The sequence below is a fragment of the Microcaecilia unicolor genome, chromosome 4, assembly GCF_901765095.1.
Source record: "Microcaecilia unicolor chromosome 4, aMicUni1.1, whole genome shotgun sequence".
NCBI lineage: Eukaryota > Metazoa > Chordata > Amphibia > Gymnophiona > Siphonopidae > Microcaecilia > Microcaecilia unicolor.
This window is the reverse complement of record NC_044034.1, coordinates 79,163,861-79,186,064: the sequence shown is the minus strand read 5'-3', so window position 1 is coordinate 79,186,064 and position 22,204 is coordinate 79,163,861. Positions and strand designations below refer to the sequence as shown.

Sequence of the window (22,204 nt, the reverse complement as noted above, 5' to 3'; positions counted from 1 at the left end):
CGTAGGTGCCTACACATACCCAACGTGAGTCAATTTGGAGTTACCGCCTGGCTACCATGTGGCACTTGCGGTAATTTCATTTTTGATGCGCGTCTGCTATACGCACCGGAAAATAATTTTTATTTTCTGGCACGTGGCAGAAACCGGGCGGTAATCGTCATTCTATGTGTGTAGACAATTACCGCACAGTTAACGCAAGGACTGTCTCTTCATGTTCAAGTGTATAGCACTGCATACGTCTTGTAGCGCTATAGAAATGCTAAGTAGTAGCAGTACTATAAAAGACTTTCATTCACATACATACAGGTGAGACCCTACCACTAAGTTAATGGCTAGTGGTAAGGTCTCAGACCCAAAATGGACACGCACCAATTTTTATTTTGCCGCACATCCATTTTCGCCCAAAAATTTTAAAAGGCCTTTTTTTTACAGGCGTGCTAAAAAATGGATCTGCGCACACCCAAACACGCGCCAACACTAGTGCAACCCATTTTTCAGCGCACCTTAGTAAAAAGGCCCCTTATTTCTCAGTCCTAAAGCAAGGTAACTATATTGGCCCTTAGGTGCTTCAGACCTTTACCTAATGTACTTTTAAAAATTTTAACCGATTGTTGTGGTGTTTGTTTTTTTATTACATAGTAAGATAGTATTGTGATTTCACTGTGCTCAAAATGTTCATGTTGGTACTGAATCAGCAGTGTTGGTGTTCAGGGTTGTGAAGACCTTTGATTACCCAGTGGACCAAACAGATGGCAGTGTTATGAATGAGTAAATGTAAGCTTACACATGGAATTTCCTTAGTGAGGTCTGCTGAGAATCTTAAATCAGAGCCATATGAGTTTTTTTGCATTCAGTGAGAAGAATGCCAAACATCATGGGAAATATTCACAGGAGCACTCCCTGTAATTGTTAACAATAAAATCATTTTTACTACATTCCAAACCAAGGATATTTTTTTTCCTTCAAAAATGTTTTGAAATGGCTTTGTATCCTGTTTTCTTGTGTTACCCTGATAGTTCATAAATAATGAATTGAAAAATAAATATTAAACACATTAGTCAAAGGATAAATTCACTAATCTTGTCTGTTCTTGCATTAAAAAAAAGCACATACTGCAGTTTCTTTTGTATAATACATCATCAGCTTTTAACATTTCCAATATAGTAATTTACCCCCGGATTCTATATAGTTGAGCATGCAAATCTGCTCATATTCTGGATTTGCATACACAACTTAATTTAGGCCCTGTTTACTAAGGTGCATTAGTGTTTTAGCGCGCCTACATTTAGCGCACGCACTAGCTATGTAGGTGCCTGTAGGGATATTGTAGGCATGTATATGGTTAACGCATGTAAATGGTTAACGCACATTAAAAATGTTAACATGCCTATAATGCTGCTTAGTAAACAGGGCCCTTAATTAGTTTAGCAAGCCAATCAGTGCTGATAATTGTACTTAACAAGCAATTATTGTCACTAATTTACATTAATTAGAATTTACGCACATCATTGTCTAAGTGTATTCTATAAAAAGTGATACATGTAAATTCTAAGACAGATCTGAAAAGGGTGTGTGGCCATGGGAGGGGCATGGGCAAGTTGTGGGCACTCCTTGAATTTACGCTCAGTGTTATAAAATATGCCCATTCCACATGTAATTTAGGTGTTGGCATTTACACCAGGTTTTCATTGGCCATGACTAAATATAGTCACAGAAAATGGGTGCTGGGCATATTCTATAAACTACACCTAGATTTAGGCATATTCTGTAAACCACGCCTAACTTTAGGTGTAGTTTATACAATATGCCTAGGCACATTTTTTTCAGCGCCAATTTTTTTAGGCATGATATATAGAATCTAGCACTTAGTGTTGAATAGCAGATGCCATTGATGTGAGGAATCAATGTCATATAGTACTCAGCTTCAACTCTAACTTAATATCAATACCATGTTCAGTAGTCTGGTTCAGTAATACCCTTTAGTTGGATCATCAGATCCGTGCATCTACCTCTGTAATGGCTAAAATGAGCCAAGCATATCTTGGAGGTAGTGTTGTAATCCTCATAGATCCTCTTATTATGTTCTTTTTTTCTAAAGTTTTTCTCTTTTTCATTAGTTATCAATAAGCTTAATAGCTAAATACTTAGCTTTTTTGAGTATTACTCTTTTATTCTTCAATATGCATGATGGAGACTCGGTTAAACCGTGTGACATAGCTGGTTAGCGCAAATATTCATCGGCTGACCAGCTAAGTTTAATGCCCAGCTAGACCCACATAAATAGGAGGCCTATCTTTGCCTGCTGTAACTTAGCTGATCAGCCGATGAATATTCATGGCATCTCAAAAAAAAACCTCAGAAATTCAATGCCAGTGACCAAGTATTGAATTTCTGGATTTGCCGCTGACTGCGGGAGATAGCCGGGCTGCCTCCTGCTGTCTGACTATAGGCCCCTTTGAATATACACTTCATTGTCTTTGCTTAGATGCATCAATGTTAATGTTAAGAATGGGATTGATTTCAACCAAACTGATAAGCCATCTTTGACCAGATTTGTAATGGATATATATTTTCATTTCTTCTCTTTTTGTGTTTTTTGCCCTTTCAGTTTTCTCCCAATTCTTTGGGTTTCCAGTTCTGTAGAAACAAGGACTAGAATCTGTTATCACGATACATGATCCACAGTTACTCAGGGCATTGTCCCCTATTTTGTATTCCATCCTATATTATCCAGTGCTGATATTGCAGTAATAGTCCTGCACAGCAGGAATCTGTTAGGGACACTAAATCTGGTCACTGGATGTGCAGTTCTATAAGTGGGTGCCTGCATTTAAGGGCCTCTTGCACATGCAAAATTACAGAATACTAGCTCTTACCCATGAACACTATTCTGTCAGGGTGGCATAGCATGTAAATGCAGGGGGGGGGGGGCATTCAAATGAGCAGGCAATGGGAAGGGCTGCCCCTTACACATGTAACATTTAGACTGTTGTAAACTACGTGTGTCACAGTTGCAGTTATGCCAGGTGTATGGCTGGTGGAACTGTGGGCACATACATTTTAGGAACACTGATACCAGGTTATGCTAGTATTATTTATTTTATTTATGAAATTTATAAACTGGTCTATCCTACAATTATATGTGGTTTCCAAAGCAGCATACATAATAAAAACATTCAAACATTAAAAAATAACATTTTAACAAAAATTAACATCCTATATAATAAAACGCACCTCCAATGTTCTGAAGCCGAGAAAGTGAAGCCTTCAAGCCTTGAAGCATTCATGCAACGTTCTAAAGCCGAGAAGCACTGACCAACCGCACAGCAGCACGAGGCCCCGCCCCAGTGAAGCCTTCAAGCCTTGAAGCATTCCTGCAGCGTTCTGAAGCAGAGAAGCACTGACTAACCGCACAGCAGCACGAGGCCCCGCCCCTGCCACCCTCGCCGCAATGCCCCCCCCCCAGGAGAACGTTGGAGGTACATTTTATTACTTTAGAAGCACTGGGTAGCTGGAGGGGGCAGGGGAGAGAGGAGATTCACTGGGTGGCTGGAGGGGGGGCAAGGGAAAAAGGAGAATCGCTGGGTGGCTAGAGGGGGGGCAGGGGACACAGGAGAATCGCTGGGTGGTTGGAGGGGGGCAGGGAGCAGAGGCGACTCGCTGGGTGGCTGGAGGGGGAGCAGGGGACAGAGGAGACTCGCTGGGTGGCTGGAGGGGGGCAGGGGACAGAGGAGACTCGCTGGGTGGCTGGAGGGGGGGCAGGGGAGAGAAGAGCAATGGTGGGTGGCTGGAGGGGGGCAAGGGAAAAAGTAGAATCGCTGGGTGGCTGGAGGGGGAGCAGGGGAGAGAGGAGAATCGCTGAGTGGCTGGAGGCAGGACAGAGGAGACACACTCGCACCCAGCAGTCTCACTCTCTCTCTCTGTCATACACACACACTCGCACATTCACTCTCTCTCTCTCACACACACAGTCAATCTCACACATACTCTCTCAAATATACACACTCCGAGGAAAACCTTGCTAGCGCTCATTTCATTTGTGTCAGAAACAGGCCTGTTTTACTAGTTAACTAATAAAACATAATATATACCTGCAGCAGTTAAAAACAACAATAATGGAATCTGGATGCCCGCATGCTGTTATAGAAATGTTCTCACTCTACAACATTACATGAGAACATAAGAATAGTCATACTGGGTCAGACCAAAGGTCCATCTAACCCAGTATCCTGTTTCCAACATTGGCCAAGCCAGGTCACAAGTACCTGGCAGAAACCCAAATATAGTGGCAACATTCCATTCTACCAATCCCAGGGCAAGCAGTGGCTTCCCCATGTCTGTATGAATAGCAGACTATGGACGTTTCCTCCTGGAACTTGTCCAAACCTTTTTTAAATCCAGATACATTAACTGCTGTTACTACATCCTTCGTCAGAGTTCCAGAGTTTAACGGTTCATTGAATGAAAAAATATTTCCTCCTATTTCTTTTAAAAGCATTTCCATGTACCTTCCTTGAGTGTCCCCTAGTCTTTGTACATTTGGAACAAGTCAAAAATCAATTCACTTCTACTTGTTCTACACCTCTCAGGATTTTGTAGACCTCAATCATATCTCCCTTCATCCATCTCTTTTACAAGCTGAAGAGCCCTAACCTTTTCAGCCTTTCTTCATATGAGAGGAGTTTTGGTTGCTCTTCTTTGAATCTTTTCCAATTCCTCTATATCTTTTTTGAGATACAGCGAACTGAATGCAATACTCAAAGTGAGGTCGCACCATGGAGCGATACAGAGGCAATATAGTATTTTCGATCTTATTTACCATCCCTTTCCTAATAATTCCCAGTATCCTATTTGCATTTTTGGCCACCACCGCACACTAGGCAGAAGATTTCAGCGTATTATGTACAACGACACCTAGATCTTTTTCTTGGATGGAGACCCCCAAGGTGGGCCCTAGCATCAGGTAACTATGATTCAGATTATTCTTTCCAACGTGATTCTCTTTGCATTTGTCCATATTAAATTTCATCTGCCATTTGGATTCCCAGTCTTCCAATTTCCTAAGGTCTCCCTGCAATTTTTCACAGTCCGCATGTGTTTTAACAACCTTGAATAGTTTTGTGTCATCTGCAGAATTAATCACCTCACTCGTTCTGATTTCCATATCATTTATAAATATGTTAAATAGCACCAGCCCCAGTACTAATCCCTGTGACACTCACCCTCCTCCATTGAGACAAATAGCCATTTAACCCTACCCTCTTAGGTGTAGCTGCTGTGCATAACTGGCTCTTTCCTCCCCTTGGGGCTATGAATGGCATCTCCAGCCCTAACCATCCTGGGGAATGGAAGACCTGAATTGAGAAACATATGCAGCTCCTCTATACTGCTGCTGGACCACCAGGCTGGCTCAGATGTACTTTTCATTTCAACTGAATTCCGTGTTTTGGTCATATCAAGAGAGACTGCATTTTGAACTATTTCTTGTGTGATTTTATAACATGATGTTCATTTTTTTTTCTTCCAAACTATGAAAGGATATGTTGGACAAAATCTTGCTTCCACTATGAGGGGACAATTCTTTAAAGAGCGCTAAAAGTTAGGTTCCCAAAATATAGATGTTTGACTATTCTGAGATCTTGCCAGATACTTGTGACCTGGATTGGCCACTGTTGGGAACAGGATACTGGGCGTGATGGCCCTTTCGGTCTGTCCCAGTATGGCAGTGCTTATGTTCTTATGTACTATTCTATAGTGGCAAATGTAATCCATTGTAGAATACTAGGCGTAAGTCAGAAATGAATCACTTAAATTTAGGCACAACCACTTATGCTTTCTCTGTGACAGATGTAACTGCAGCAGTGAGACGATTCAGTTGGTGATGCAGTTGAGTTTGGAATGTAGTTTGTTCACAATAAAAAAACACAGTCATAACGTTTGGTACATTGATAGCGCACTGGTGTAGGATAATCCGATTGTTATTTTTGTATCTACAAGTTTGTCAAGGTGTTCGGTAGACATTTACAACTTAGACATGAGTGCAGATGCCTGATGCAGGCCATAGAGCTGAAACACAGCCCATGTCGAGTCACTGTTGAAGACAACTAATAAAAGCCAGCCATACACCATTGATTTTCTGGTCCTCTCCACTGTTTTCTGTGAGCAGTGAGATGCTTCACAGCATTCAGTAAAGTGAGTTCTTAAAACGTCAGAATGCCCATGACCCGTCTATGCCCCTCCCTTGTCAATGCCCCTTTCGCAGGGCCCTGTTTACTAAGGTGCATTAGTGTTTTTAGCACACCTACAATTGGGACACGTGCTAATCATATAGGCACCTATAGGGATATTGTAGGCACGTACATGCTTAACGTGCGTTACAAACATTATAATGCTGCTTAGTAAACTGGGCCCTTAGGTGCCAAGTTATAGAGTAGCCATTTCACCTCTGTTTTGGTACTTAACTTCTATTTGAGTGCCAAACGTTAGGTGAATAATTGGCATCTAACTTTTAGTTCATTAGACAGAATTAGGGGGTAAAGGCACTTTTCTGTCACTGCTTAAATAGCTCAGCTGCTTACAGTTTATAATTCCTATGAATTCTTTTCATAGCTTTCCCAAAACGCAGGCCAAAATAAACATTTCATAGGGTGTTTTTTTTTCAGATTTTCCATTTTTCTGTAGTGTAGTTCCAAAATAATTTAGTACTGTCTGTTGTTTCCCATCAGGATCTTCTCAAACTCTAAAATAAACTCTCATAATTTTCAAGAAAATTTAGATAACTAAGCAGTTTTTTTTCAGCTCTTGTATTAATAGTGCTATTGTTCTGATGAACTAATGTCAGAACAGCTGTGATTAGGACCTTGAATTGAAAATACCTGCTGAAACCTATAGTTAGGCAGATATTTATGTGTGTGTGTTTTCTAATCCTTCTTGGCAATTACAGCTTAAAGAAAAAAAAGAGTGATTTAAGTAAAGTGTAACGTTAGTAATTATGTCAACTTATAGTTAGCGGTCTCGGGCCTGATGCCATTTTAATGAAATCAGTATACTTTAATAGTAATAATTATACCTCCAGGCATCTTTTGGATTCAGTCTGAAAGGGTACTGACTATCAATATGAGCAATAACTTTTTAAAGCTAAGTTTAGATTTAGGTGCGGAATATAAAATACGCTTAGTTCATACCCCAGCATCTAAAACTACGTGCCTCCATTTACAATAATGAAAACATGGCATAAATCCCTGCACATAGATTTATGCACACTGGGTCATATTCTAGAATTATACACACAAATTTTTGGAACACCCATTTCCCCGCCCCTAACCACGCCCCTTTCGAACTGCGCACATCAGAATTTAGGCACAGTTCACGCTTAGTGAGTTGTACATGTAAATTCTCATTATTGCCAAGTAGTGCTTGATATTGCTTGTTAAGTGCTGTTATCAACGCTGATTAGCTTGTTAAGCCAATTAAGTTACGTACGTTCGTTATGGAATATGCTTAGATTTCAGCGCAGAACTCTAGGCACGCTATATAGAATCCGGCAGAAAATGAGTGCTAAGCTAGTATTCTATAAAAGCCATTCCATGTGGAATGGCTGTTATAGAATTCGCACTAAGGGGTCCTTGTACTAAAATGCGCTAATGATTAGTTTGTATTAAATGATAAGAAGTCCATTAGAATCTTATGGGCGTCTTATCATTTAGCACATACTAAATCTGTAACCTTAGTAAAAGGACCCCTAAGTGCGCATCATCAAGGCGTCTAACTTTGACTGACCTGTATGGAATTTCCCCCTTACCCCTGGATTCTATATAAAGCGCCTAGAGTTACGTGCGATTCTGTGCGTAAATCTAAGCGTATTTTATAATTCTGTGCATAGATTAATTGTTTTAACAAGCTGTTAAGAATTGTTAATGGTTCTTAACAATCAATAATGAGCAGTAATTGGCAAAAATTAGTGCAATTTGTTCTTTTTTCATTTTAAAATGTCTTAATTTTATAACACTTTCTTTCAATATGGTAACAAATGCTACTTAGCTTTAAGCCATCTCTATTTGCCCTACGGAGCTTCTCCATTTCACTGCTTGTAGCTTTGTCAGGAGCTGCCAGTTTATGCTACCTCTCCACTACAGCCTAGTATTTTACCACCGCACATGTACAATATTTAAAGAATAAAAGAACAGAAGGAAGCAGGTTTTTGGCTAATGATGCACAAAATAGCTGTGCAATAGATATTAAGAAGGACATCAGTGAAAGCAGAAGATACGAATTTGAAGTATCTGAAGTCTTTTCCTCCTAGATATAAGTGACAGAAATAAATAAAATGATATTAGGGGGTTGGAAGGGAGGGAACGATGCTGGATCTGATTGAGCGAGGCTGTCAGGCTGGCTGCAGCATCACTGAAAAAAAAAAAGCTTTTCTATGGTACAATGGCTGGCACTGGGAGGCCAGGCCTGGGGAATCTTGCCCTTCCTCCCCCCCCCCCCCCCCCCCCACAGGCAGCCCTGGAGGGAGCTCTTCCAAATGTTTTCCTCAGAGCTCTGGGAGAGCAAATCTGCTTTGGGCTTGTCGGATGATCAGTGGCGTAGCAAGGGCAGTGGGGGCGGTCCGCCCCGGGGGCACGCTGCTGGAGGGTGCAGAGAGCAGCCGTGCGCCTGTCGGCTCCGCTGGTTCCCTGCTCCCTGTGCCTGGGAACAGGTTACTTCCTCTTCCGGGGCAGAGGGAGCAGGGAGCCAGTGGAGCCGACAGGTGCGCGGCTGCTCTCTGAACCCTCCAACAGCCAAGAATGCACCCTGGGAGGGGGGTGTCATTGCGCAGGGCGGGGGGCTTGATGCGCTGGGGAGGGAGGTGTCATGCTGCACCCTGGGGGGACGGACGTCGCTGCACCCGGGGGGGGGGGGGTGCGCAGGAGCGATCCGTCCCGGGTGGCAGCTGACCTTGCTATGCCACTGCGGATGATGTCACCAGTGTGTGGCTGAATCATCCTGCTTGTCCATGGAGAACATGCGCTAACTCCAAAGTCAAGAACATAAACCCTTTGAATATTGGACCCACTGTTCCCTTTTACACTATGTTCCTATGAGAGGTTAGGTTTTTACAATCAAATATAAACCTAATAGAAATAGATTTCCTGCAGCTGATAGCAGATACACTACTCATACAGATTCTGTGTATTTCTCCTTAGAAGTGTGAAGTTCAAGATAAAATTACTTGAGTACAAAAGTATATAAGTATTGCCATACTGGGACAGACCGAAGATCTATCAAGCCCAGCATCCTGTTTCCAACAGTGGCCAATCCAGGTCACAAATACCTGGCAAGATCCCAAAAAAGTACAAAACATTTATTCTGCTTATCCCAGAAATAAGCAGTGGATTTTCTCCATGTCCATTTCCTTTAGGAAGCCATCCAAACCTTTTTAAAGCTCCGCTAAGCTAACCGCCTTTACCACATTCTCTGGCAATGAATTCCAGAGTTTAATAGCATGTTGAGTGAAGAAAAATTTTCTCTGATTTGTTTTAAATTTACTACTCTGTAGCTGAATTGCATCCCCCCTAGTCCTAGTATTTTTGGAAAGTGTAAACAGACACTTCACATCTACCCGTTCCACTGTTTGATCAGATGTCAGAATGCATTCAAAGCATTTCTTGTTTTCTATCTCCAGTCCTACCTCCACATATATTTACATGTGTTACATATTTCAGAGGCCAAAATTATTGGCTGGTAGCCTGGAGCAATACATTCCAGCTAGGCAGCTTTGTTCAGCTCAGGGATATTTATCTGTATGTACCAAGTTAGTGTGATGCATCCGATAAAGTGGAGAAATAGAACCTTCTCTGTGGCAGTGCCAGAAGTATGGAATAAGTTACCTTTGATTATGCGTCTGGAACAAAATTTCTCTTTCCTGAAGCTGCTGAAAACTTTGCTTTTTCCCCGAGTTTATTCAAGACAGGTGGTGAAGGTGGCTCAGTTGAATTTTAAAGCGGTATTATTTGATGTGGTTTTGTTGGTACTATGGCTCCTTGTGTGAAAGTGTTTGGTATAATTGTGTTAGGGAGATCTTGTTACAGCAGGGATTCTCAACCTAGTCCTCAGGAGGACATATCTAGAGTCAGGTTTTCAGGATACCCCCAATGAATATGCATGAGATAAATTTGCTCGCACTGCCTCCATTGTATGCAAATCTTTCTCTTGCATATCCTATATAATAAAACTCACCCTCAACGTTCTGAGGACACTGACGTCACTGTCAGTTCCTCCGGGCACTTCCTTCCGGTTCGAAGGGTTCATGGTGGTGAAGCCACCGAAATCAGTGTGTTGGGGCCCCGCCCTTGCGTCAAACGTGATGACGTCGAGGGCAGAGCAATGGCGTCAGTGGCTTCACAACCAACGACTCAGCACATTGAAGGTGGCGTTGGCGTGCGTTGACGAGGTCCGCAACAATGGCGGTCAGTGCCTTCACAACGCCGAAGGGGTGAGCAGGGAGGGGGGTTTCGGGAGGAAAACCTTGCTAGCGCCCGTTTCATTTGCGCCTGAAACGGGCATGTTTTACTAGTTTATTATAATAAGCCTGAAAACCTGAGTGGCTGGGTGTGTCCCAAGGACTGGATTACGAACTCCTGTGCTAGAGTATTACTGTTTTTAAATTTTAGTGTTGTAAACCACTGTGAATGACTTTGTTATCCATAATAACGGAATATAAATTTTAATAAATTAAATGAAATAACCCTGGAGTTCATAAAACATAAGAGAGCAGCCCTTTTACTAAGCTGCAGTAAAAGTGGCCCTGCGCTAGCAGCAGCGGCCATTTTTGCCATGTGCCAGGTCCCCTTTTACCACAGGCGGGTAGAAAGGCTGAAAAAAATGGCCGTGCAGTAAGTTCACAGTTGCCACATGGGGATTTTGAGAGGAGCACTTACTGCCACCCATTGAGTGACTGTAAGGAATCCTGTGCTAACCCGGCAGTAACCAGGCAGCGTGCAACACTGCCTGATTACTGCTGGATAACGTCATGTGGAATATTTTAAAAATATTTCCACTAGCGCCAGAAATGGTGCACATTGAGCTGGTGGTAGTTCCGGTTTGCCACATGGCCACCCATTAATAAAAGGGCCTCACAGTGAACCGTTTTGCGTAGAATCATGCATTCACTTTTATTTCAGTGTAGATAATGAAGTAGCAGCCATACAGGCAAATTTGATTTGAAGATAAAATCCTAATCCTGGCTAACTATCATCTTCTGTCCTGCTCAGATATGCTCAGGCTTCCACAACGTGCCTAATTTAAACCGGATTAAAAAGAAGCATTACCTCAGCTGGGTTCAGATTAGGGAAATCAAGCAGCACATACAGGTTGAATTTTCAAATTTATGATCTCTCTTTTTGTGCCCGCTCAGCCACCCATGCAGAATACTTTTAGACAGGGTTGTGGAATCGTTGTCGGAAGCAATTCTGGGTGGAGTCAGAGTTGGAATGGGTAAAAATGTACCGATTCGAACTCCAGCTTCAAAATAAAAACTTATATGGTAAATTTATCATTTTAAACTTAAATAGATATCAGTAGGAGTCAGAGGTAGTAGAAAAATGGAGGAGTTGGAGTCAAAGGTTTGGTATACCCACTACACAGCCTTGCTTTTAGAGGGCCTTTTACTAAAGGCCATTTTAAACTGGGCATAGCACATTTTATTTCGGGACTTTCCCATGCGCTGAGTCCAGAGTCAACATAGCAGTATTTAGATCATTTAGATTTTTTTTATTTTGCAGGCGCTAAGCTAATGTTTCCATTAGCGTGCAAGATTTTCAAAATACTTACAAAAGTGCTCCTGTGTTAACTCAGCATTAGCCAGTTAGTACGATCTAATGTGAATGTGCTAGTTGGTTAAGGTTTCCACACTCATTTTTTGCCCATGACACGACCCCTCTAAAAAAGTTAGCATAGCACTAACACACGAAAAACTTTAACGCGCTAAGCACATGTTAGGGCTTAACACCCTCTAATAAAGGGGCCCTTAATGTGCATATCTTATGCTTCACAATTTTCAGAGAGAAGTGACCTACATAGCGGATAACCATCTTCAAGCACACACTGTAGCAGCCAGTACCTGTATGCTTTGAAATGAGTGAGATATCTGAAAATTTCCTTTCTTTGGCATTAAATTAAATTCTCATGGCCAGAATGAAAAATATTTAGATCAGCTAGTTACCAGCCAAACATTTTAAAGAGATGGGAACCTTTTTCTACTCATTTCTTTGCTTTTCTTTATTTTTTTCTCCCATCTTCTTCTCTTCCTCACTTCCCCTCTTCACTCTCTTCCCTTTCTTTCCTCCCCAGCCTCTTCTGTTTCCATTCCTTATTCCACAGCCTCTTCTCTCTCCTTCCCTCCACCCTCTTCTTCCTCTTCCCTTCTCTAGGCTTTTTTTCTTCCCAAGTTTTCCTTCTTTGGAAGGCTGCAAAGGACTTCTCTTCTACTGGCAGCCCAACAAGTCTCTTAGGGGTCCTTTTATTAAGGTGCGCTGAAAAATGGCCTGCGGTAGTGTAGATGCATGTTTTGGGCGCACACAGAATTATTTTTTAGCGCACCTACAAAAAATGCCTTTTTTTGCCAAAAACGGACATGCAGCAAAATGAAAATTGCCGCACGTTCATTTTGGGTCTGAGACCTTACCGCAAGCCGTTGACCTAGCGGTAAGGTCTCATGCGGTAACTGGGCAGAAATGGTCTACGTGCGTCAAATGTCATTTGACACGCGTAGCTGCTGCGTGCCAGAAAATAAATATTTTTCAAACGCACATAGTGGACGTGCGCCAAAATTGAAATTACCACAAGAGCTACACGGTAACCGGGCGGTAACTCCAATTTGGCATGCATTGGGCACGCATAGGCGCCTCTCGGCTTAGTAAAAGGGCCCCTTAGATTGTGAGCCCTCTAGGGACAGAGAAAGTACCTGCATATAATGTGTACAGCGCTGCACAAGTCTAGTAGAGCTATGGAAATGATTATTAGCAGTAGTAGTAGGGACATGCAAAGGTACTGGGCACCCAAGCAGTGGCGTACCAAGGGGGGCGTTGGGGGCGGTCCGCCCCGGGTGCACGCCCCTGGGGGGGTGCCGCGCGCCTGTCGGCTCTTCGTTTTCATGCTCCCTTTGCCCTGGAACAGGTTACTTCCTGTATGGGACCCTTTTTCTAAGCCGGGTATGCGCGTCCTACATGCTTCAGTTTTGAATTACCGCTCGGCTACTGTGTGGCCCCTGCGGTAATTTCATTTTTGAGCCAGAAAATATTTATTTTCTAGCATGTGGGCAGTAATCATCATTCTACGCGCGTAGACCATTACCGCCGAGTTACTGCATGAGACCTTACCACTAGATCAATGGCTGGTGGTAAGGTCTCAGACTTAAAATGAATGCGCAGCAATTTTCATTTTGCCGCACGTCCATTTTCGGCAAAATTTTTAAAAAGGCATTTTTTACAGGTGTACTGAAAAATGATTCTTCGCTCGCACAAAACACGCATCTACACTACCGCAGGCCATTTTTCAGCGTGCCTTTTTAAAAGGACTCCTATCTGACTATTGTTACCTGCCTTGGATATATGCAGGATATAAATGTGGTAAATAAATACATTTAGCTCCCATTTACTGAAGATGCCGGTAATTGGGAAACAAAACGGGAGCTGGGCAGACTTCTATGGTCTGTGTCCTGATCATGACTGAATAGATAGGGATGGGCTGGAGTGTAAATTTTAAGGGGCTTCGATGTTAGCTTCAGAACTTAGTACAAGAACAGTGCTGGGCAGACTTCTACGGTCTGTGCCCTGAGAAAGGCAAGGACAAATCAAACTCGGGTATACATATAAAGTATCTTGTTGGGCAGACTGGATGGACCGTACAGGTCTTTATCTGCCGTCATTTACTATGTTACTATCCTGCTTATTTTCGAAGGAGATGGCCGGCCATCTTCTGACACAAATTGGGAGATGGCCGGCCATCTCCTAAACCTGGCCATATGGGTATAATCGAAAGCCGATTTTGGCCGGCTCCAACTGCTTTCCGTTGCAGAGCCGGCCAAAGTTAAAGGGGGCTGTTTCAGCAGGGTATGGAAGGCGGGACAGGGGCGTGGTTACGAGATGGCCGGCTTTGGCCGATAAAGGAAAAAAGAAGGCCGGCTCTGACGAGCATTCGGCCGGCTTCACTTGGTCCATTTATTTTTAGGACCAAGCCTCAAAAAAGTGCCCCAATTGACCAGATGACCACCAGAGGGAATCATCACCTCCCCTTACTCCCCCAGTGGTCACCAACCCCCTCCCACCCCAAAAAAAACATTTTTTTGCCAGCCTCTATGCCAGCCTCAAATGTCATACCCAGCTCCATGTCAGCAGTATGCAGGTCCCTGAAGCAGTTTTAAGTGGGTGCAGTGCACTTCAGGCAGGTGGACCCAGGCCATCCCCCTCCCCCACCTGTTACACTTGTGGTGGTAAATGGGAGCCCTCCAAACCCCCCCAAAACCCATTGTACCCACATGTAGGTGCCCCCCTTCATCCCTAAGGGCTATGGTAGTGGTGTACAGTTGTGGGGAGTGGGTTTTTGGGGGCTCAGCACACAAGGTAAGGGAGGTATGCACCTGGGAGCAATTTTTGAAGTCCACTGCAGTGCCCCCTAGGGTGCCCGGTTGGTGTCCTGGCATGTGAAGGGGACCATATAGATGGCCGGCCCCGTTCGATTATGCCCCTCTATGTTAACACAATTCCTTAGCGTCCCTCCGGACCAGCACAGGGTTGGACTGATGGGTTGTGCACACCTTCCAGCAGGCGGAGACTGAGAAACTTGACTGTAGAGAGCCAATAAGAGCCCTGGCCATGTGACCCTAGCCTCTATATTTTCTCAGTCTGCAGCAGGCGGTAGAAGGTGAGCCCATTAGTCTCTCTCTCTCTCTCTCTCTTTCTCTACTTAAATTTTTTTTTTATCTTGTTGGGCAAACTGGATGGACCATACAGGTCTACCTGCCATCATTTACTATGTTACTAAGTTAACACAATTGTAAGCCACAAGTGAGGAGGGGGGATAAGAAGACAGTATCTGCTTGTGTGCTATGAAGTTGTGCATGGATACTTCCCCTGATGAAGCATATACTGGAAACGGATGGCTCTGTCGAGAAATTTATCATTTTGAGCCTGCTTGATAAGATAGGTGCTCTTGCAAAATTAGATATTGCTAATTAGCTGTTTTTTTCATGGACATTTGTTCTATTCTATATGGACATTATCCCCTGGATTCTATATATTGCGCCGAGATGTTTGCACAGAAATCAAAATGTATTCCATAACAATGCACATAATGTAATCGATTAACAAGCTAATCAGCACTGATAATTTGATGTTAACAACCAATTATCAGCACTAATTTGCATTATAGAATTTAGTACTTGCTAAGCGTATTCTGTAATGTGCTGCGTGTAAATTCTAAGTCTCATAGTTAAAAGGGGGTGTGGCCACGGGCGTGGAATGGGCAGGTCATGGGCATTTCTAAAATCTATGTGCGTTGTTATAGAATGCACTCGTACTGTGCGTAATTTAGGTGTCTGCATTTACACCAGATTTTACTTGGCAGAACTGCCTACGACTAAATTTAGTCACGTGGACCAGCACTCGGTGTATTCTATAAACCACATGGAAATTTAGGCTTTTTCTCTAAAGTTCGCCTAAATTAAGACATACTTTACAGAATGTGCTTTGTCAAATTTCATTTCGGTGCCAAATTTTTAGGCATGATATATATAATCTACTCCTATATGGACATTTATATGAAAAATTTTAAAAATTGAGTAATAAAAATTGATAAGAATATTATGGCAAGGAGTTTTTTTCTGACTGATAATGTGTTGTCTGTAAGGCTCTCCGCGCAACATTTTGGGTCAGAAGTAGTCACTGAAATCTTTTTCTCCTTGATCAATTAGTATAACTTCTGATTTTGAGTAACAGAATTTTCTATTGTTATTACAATTGTGTTGGTTTATAGTGAGAATTTTGGTGCCATTTAGAACTTGTTTTTCAGTGGTTATTTATCCATGTCAATTAACTGTAAATGCATCTTTTGTGCAGGTAAGAGTAGATGCTGATGGTTTTTGAGTTCCTGGGCTGTCAGGGTCAGCAACCACCTAGTTTACCTGATGGTTAACATCCTGGGAAGACCAAAACTCTTTGAGGACTGGCAGCACTATGGCCCAGCTTACTTTTCAAAATAATTAGGCGTGCCAAACCCAGCACACATCATCCCTCTCTGAACACACTGAAGGGGGTTTATTTAATTTTAGGGGTTTCAAGCTCCCATAGTACCCACAGAGCTGGCACCTATGCAGCAGGAACCGTGTTTGCAGCTCTTCCTCTGTGTTCAAAGGCTTCAGCAGGCATGTGGAAGGAATCAAATTTAGATGCCTGAGTAACCAGTTGCTCTGGATTTTCTCACTCCTGCTGATGACATGTTTGAAATCTTTAAAATATGGAGCTATAGTAAATTCAATCGGATTACCATTCTTCCTTTCTAGATTACTTAAAATAGTAACAGTAGTAATCCAGAAGCCTGCAATTTAAACTGTTCATTGGCCTAGTAAAGTATCTCTTTTGCCCAAATGCTTTGTTAATTTTCTTTTACAAATACTGTATTGACAGCCTAACTTAGTGCCCATCTTCTTCATGTTTTCATCTAGAACTTGAAGCAAAAGAAGCATGTGACTGGTTACGAGCTGCTGGATTTCCTCAATATGCTCAGCTTTATGAGGGTGAGTTCTTTGTTTCCAAGCCCGAAAATACAAATCAGAAACAGAAATCCAAGAGACAGCTTCTGATCCTGAGGGAAAACACGTTTCTGATTTCTCCATCTTGACAGTATTAGTGTATTGTTGCAGGAATGGATGCATGAATTTGTGATGCTTCAGGAGTCAGACAGCACACACCAGAATGAGAAAGTAATCTTCTTTATTTGCCAGCAAACAAAGCAAGACGTCAGTTCTAGCTCTCTTCTCTTTCTCTCAGCTCTCTGTGTCTTTGTCTCAGCTGCTTCTCTTCTTATGCTGTCTTCTCCTTCTTCTGTCTGTTCCTTCTGTCCTTCTCTTTCTTCTGAGCTCCTTCTGACGTAAACTGCTTCTGCTCCTACTTAAATAGGGTCCTAAGCCCTCCTCCTAGCCTAGCCCCCTTTACTCCCAATTGGTTAAGAAATTGATTGGCTACCTTGCCTCAACCAATCATTACTTTTGAAATATCAGTTACATAGGTTCCAGACATCCTAAACTGACCTCTGACCTGGGGCCCCTTAAGCCAGACATTTGGTCTCCAGTCTCTTACATGTTATTATGATTGATTTCTCATATTCCTAGTACTAACTGCTAACTAAACTCTGGCATTCATTAAAGGGGTCAAAAGCCAATCTTACTTAATAGCATACATATCAGGTTATTACTTTCAGGAGGCCAGTCCTACACTTAGCTATAATTAATCAAGGAGAAGAGAGCTGACTAGTTCTGACCTCTTCACCTATCAGCTTATACATTGAACCAGCCAGAACTATGGCTAAGTCAAACCACATGTTGATCTCCTCAATGCAGTCCTTAAACAGCAGACAAAGAGTAATACAGAATTTAACAGATATTCTACACAGACACAAACCTTATTAATTTACACAGAATCAGTATTTCTTATAAGACATATTCTAAATATCAAAAACTTGTAAATACTAATCTATTGCCTCTCTCTAAACAGTATTTCTATCTAATCATTTTAAACTACAATTAATCATATGTCTGGCTCATTCCTTTATTCATTCATAATAGTTTACAGCTGTGCCAGCTAGCATTCATTATTCACAAGGGTGAAAGAAATTCCTTTCTCTGACCTTTCTAACCCAGCCCGGCAAAGCTAGACATTGAAATAATATGAACCATCTGGCATACCTTCACTTTAGTTGCAAAGTAAAAAGTTAGAATTCTAACTTCAAGCTTTTAATATCATTTCTTATATATATAATTATGCCATGGCTGCCTCATTCCCCCCTTTGAGACTAAAATCAGCTTATGCAGAGATAAGTCTCACTACTCAAACTCTGGAGATTATAGTGATCCTAATTAGGAATAGACTTGTGAATCACCATTACCCTACTTGTTAAGGTTCGACGGCATACTGCCGAAGCACATGAGGCCAGGAAACAAAACAACAACCCTGCTAAAACTAAGACTATTAGGGAAATGAACAAGGGACGTATCCAGGAGGTCAATGACCACCACCAGGAGGTAAGGTCTAATCCTCCTCGGTAATCCTCCACATTAAGGCTAGCCAACTGTAGGACTTTATCCATGGCATGCCTAACTACATGCGTCCTATTTATGACAATAGTACAGCACTCTGAAGAATTTAGCACTGTGCAGAGACCACCCTGGGCTGCAAAGAGATAGTCAAGGCCCATACGATTATACCTAGAAACTATACTTAATTCATTAATTTGATCCTGCAATGCATTGACTACCACGTTCAGCTCATGAACTAAAACATGGAGTAGGGACTGAAGTCTCCGAGTAGCCATACCTAGTTCAGTAATACCCGCTACCGGGCCCCCAATTGGAATCCAGGCCGTGGCAGAAAGGGCTACAAGTCTCTTTTTAGTCAGAGGATAAGTAGAATTAATATACTGGAGGGCTAATTCAATCGCCTCATCCTCTGTGGCAACGGAGGAAGGTAAGGACAAAGCCTCTCGCTTAGAGCGGTGCGGGGATAGTGGCTTAAGAGGAATAACTTTAGGAAAATAATTCAAGGTTACCAATACACAAAAATTATATGTGGCGGGAAGAATCATGTGGAGGACATTATCACAGAGCCAGTAATGACCAAGGAGAGGGTGAGGAAAGTTCCCAATAAATGTTGGCTCAGGCTGGACAGGGTACTTAGGGTGCCCATAATGCGAGCCCCTATCCCAGGGGGAACGAAGACGAAATGGAGACTTTGCACACCATAGGCGCCAATCCCCAATTGTGACAGGCTGCTCATTTGTTAATAACTCTTCATACCCCGGGGACTTATGAAAGTAGAAAATAAGCTTGGACACTATAGTCTTCTCAGTGGTACGCTTAGGAGCCAGATAATCACCTGGGTCATAATCTACAGGTATGGTAGCAGGGCACATAGGAGTACCTGGAGAAACTACCCACACAGATTCTCCTTTTTCTGGGAGAACATTAGTATAGTTACAGGGAATGGGAAGAACAGTTGAGATGCTTCTTGTTAAACAAAACACTCCAGAGGCTGGATAGGGAGACGTAAAAACTGGCCTTAGAGAAGATTCAGAGGGGGAAGTAGCATTATAAAAGGACCACCAAGTATAATCCTGGCTCCAAGGGCCTGAACTCGAAAAGTAGGGAGGTATAAGAGCTGGGAGTTGCACAGGGACAGGTACAGCTGGGACATCTGTGGTATAAGGAGAAAATCGGGAACACACAATACAAGGGGAAGTAATCTTTGCCTGGCTAATTAGTTCCTGGACAGAGTGTAACCAAAGGTTGGAGCGAGTTGGGGTATTAGGAACAAGGAGGCAAGGAGTAGAAAACAACAAAAGCATCCAACTACTAACATTTTCTTTCTTCCTAATCTAAAACAAATACAGCAAACTAATTAAGCAATAATATTTCAACAGTCTGTGCTAATCACAGATTACTCTAATATAATGTTCTCAGTCTTTGAGTTCTTATACCAGTTGGGATAGACCCTCAACTGACAAGGATCAAGCTCTCAAATTCCAAGAAAGCCAGAATCAGAGCAAGAAAGAGTCTCAGTGTGAAGCCGAAGTTCAGCCGCTCCTGCAGTATGCAGTTGACCCTTCTTTTCAGCTAGTAGATTCTTTGGTTCGGGTCAGGCGCAACTTCAATGGCTCCGCTGGATCTCTTTCTGCTCTCCACTGTCTAGGCTCCGTCTGATCCGTGCTGGGCTCAGTCTGGTCAGCAGACTTAATTCGAGACCAATGGACCCATGGAGTTATCCCTGCGACCTTCACAGCTGTAGGAGTAGAAAGCAAAACAGTAAAAGGTCCTTTCCATCGGGGCCCCAAAGGCTGAAGCCTCCAATCTTTCACCCAAACTCTATCCCCTGGCAGGAAGGAATGTACCTGAGCCTGGAAGGGGACAGGGTTTATTTCTCTCACATAAGACTGAAGCTCAGAAATTATCTTACCCAGGAGGGCTACCTGCTCCTGCACCTGGGCAGACCCTAAAATCCCTATGTCTCCCTTAATTCCCTGTAAAATGGCTGGGGGCTTCCCATACACAATTTCAAAGGGAGAAAGGGCTGTTCCTTTAGTTGGAGTGCATCGGAGGCGGAAGAGGGCTAGTGGCAATGCCTGTGGCCATTTCAATTGGGTTTCCTGACAAATCTTTGCTAGGCTATTTTTCAAGGTTCTGTTTGCCCGCTCAACCTGCCCTGAACTCTGGGGACAATAGGCACAATGCAATTTCCAGGTAATGCGCAATGCGCGGGACAGGGCCTGAAGTGTAGCTTCAACAAAGGCGGGACCATTATCTGAACCTATGGCAAGGGGCAGTCCATACCTGGGGATGACATCCCTAAGGAGGGCTCGAGCTACTTCTGTGGCTTTCTCAGTGACTGTAGGATATGCTTCCACCCACCCAGAAAAGGTACAGACCATGACTAAGAGATATCGGAGCCTACCGCTCCTGGGCATTTCTGTGAAGTCTATAACTAGGGACTCAAAGGGTGTTAGTCCTCTAGACTGAACTCCTGGTGGAATACGGGGTCCCTGACGAGCATTATTCTGGGCACAGAGAGTACATCGGGCAGAGGCAGTGGCAACCAGACTATCCAATCCTTCCAGCACCACTACTCGATTGAGTAGGCGGGCTAGTGCTGTTTTCCCTAAGTGTGATAGGTCATGAGCTTGAGACACTACAGGCCAAGCTAGGTGGCGTGGCACCAGAACTCTGGTATCAGGGAGATGTAACCAGCCATCAGGTCTCCTTACTGCACCTTCTTCTTGAGCCCATTTCTCTTCCACTTAGGTATATATAGGTGTCCATTCTTGCAGTCGGATTTGGAACAGGGGGGTCACAGTACTTGCTGGGGGTCCTCGAGCAGCTTCCTTGGCCACCCGATCAGCATGGCGGTTCCCTCGGGCCACTGGAGTATCTACCCTTTGGTGTCCCCTGCAGTGAATAACAGCTACCTTCTTGGGGGCCCAAACAGCCTCTAGCAGCTGAAGTATTTCAGGTCCATACTTAACAGGTTGGCCTGCAGCATTTATGAGTCCCTTTTCCTTATACAAAGCTCCATGAGCATGTAGAGTTGTGAAGGCATATTTGGAATCAGTAAAAATGTTGGTTACCAGTCCTGCTGCTAACTCCAGAGCTCGTATGAGGGCCACAAGTTCTGCTTTCTGGGCTGAAGTTCCTTGGGGCAGGGCTCTCGCTTCTATCACCTTGTCCTCTGTCACCACAGCATAGCCTGCCAGTCGCTTGGAGTTCTCCACATAACTGCTTCCATCTGTGAAATAAATTACATCTGGGTCCCTCCACGGAACATCTTTAAGATCTGGTCGACTGGAGTACACTTCATCCATAGTTTGGATACAGTCATGATCTGGTGGTCCCTCAGATGCTGGCAAAAGAGTAGCAGGATTGAATGTAGCCACTGTTTCCAGGTGTATCCGTGGATTCTCACACAAGCTGGCTTGGTACTTAACCATACGGTTATTTGTAAACCAGTGGTTGCCCTTATACTCCATGAGGGTGAGAACTGCATGGGGGACTTTAACAACCAGTTCTTGCCCCAAGGTCAACTTATCAGCTTCCTGGACCAGTAAGGCTGTTGCTGCAATGGCCTCATACAGGCTGGCCATCCTTTAGCCACTCCATCCAGCTGTTTAGACAGGTATGCAACAGGCCTCTGCCAGGATCCCATCATCTGGGTCAGCACACCCAGAGCAACCCCCTGTCGCTCGTGGACATACAATGAGAAAGGTTTCTCCACATCAGGAAGGCCTAACGCAGGGGCTTGGAGTAGGGCTTTCTTTATGGCAATGAAGGATTGTTGAGCAGTAGGTCCCCATTCAAATGGTTCCTTTTCAACCCCCCTTTGTGGCTTGGTAAGGGGTTTCGCCATCAATGCAAAATTTGGAATCCAAATTCTGCAGAATCCAGCTGCTCCCAGGAATTTCCCTA

General features: G+C 43.3%; 1 protein-coding gene across 1 annotated transcript in view; it reads left to right on the top strand.

Annotated features, from left to right (window-relative positions):
* The window catches only part of STARD13 (StAR related lipid transfer domain containing 13), a gene marked incomplete in the record, with an annotated part of 274,328 nt that overhangs the window by 145,984 nt on the left and 106,140 nt on the right, over positions 1 to 22,204 (top strand). The window contains 1 exon segment of the mRNA XM_030200373.1: positions 16,703 to 16,774. Coding sequence (XP_030056233.1) covers positions 16,703 to 16,774 — 72 coding nt within the window.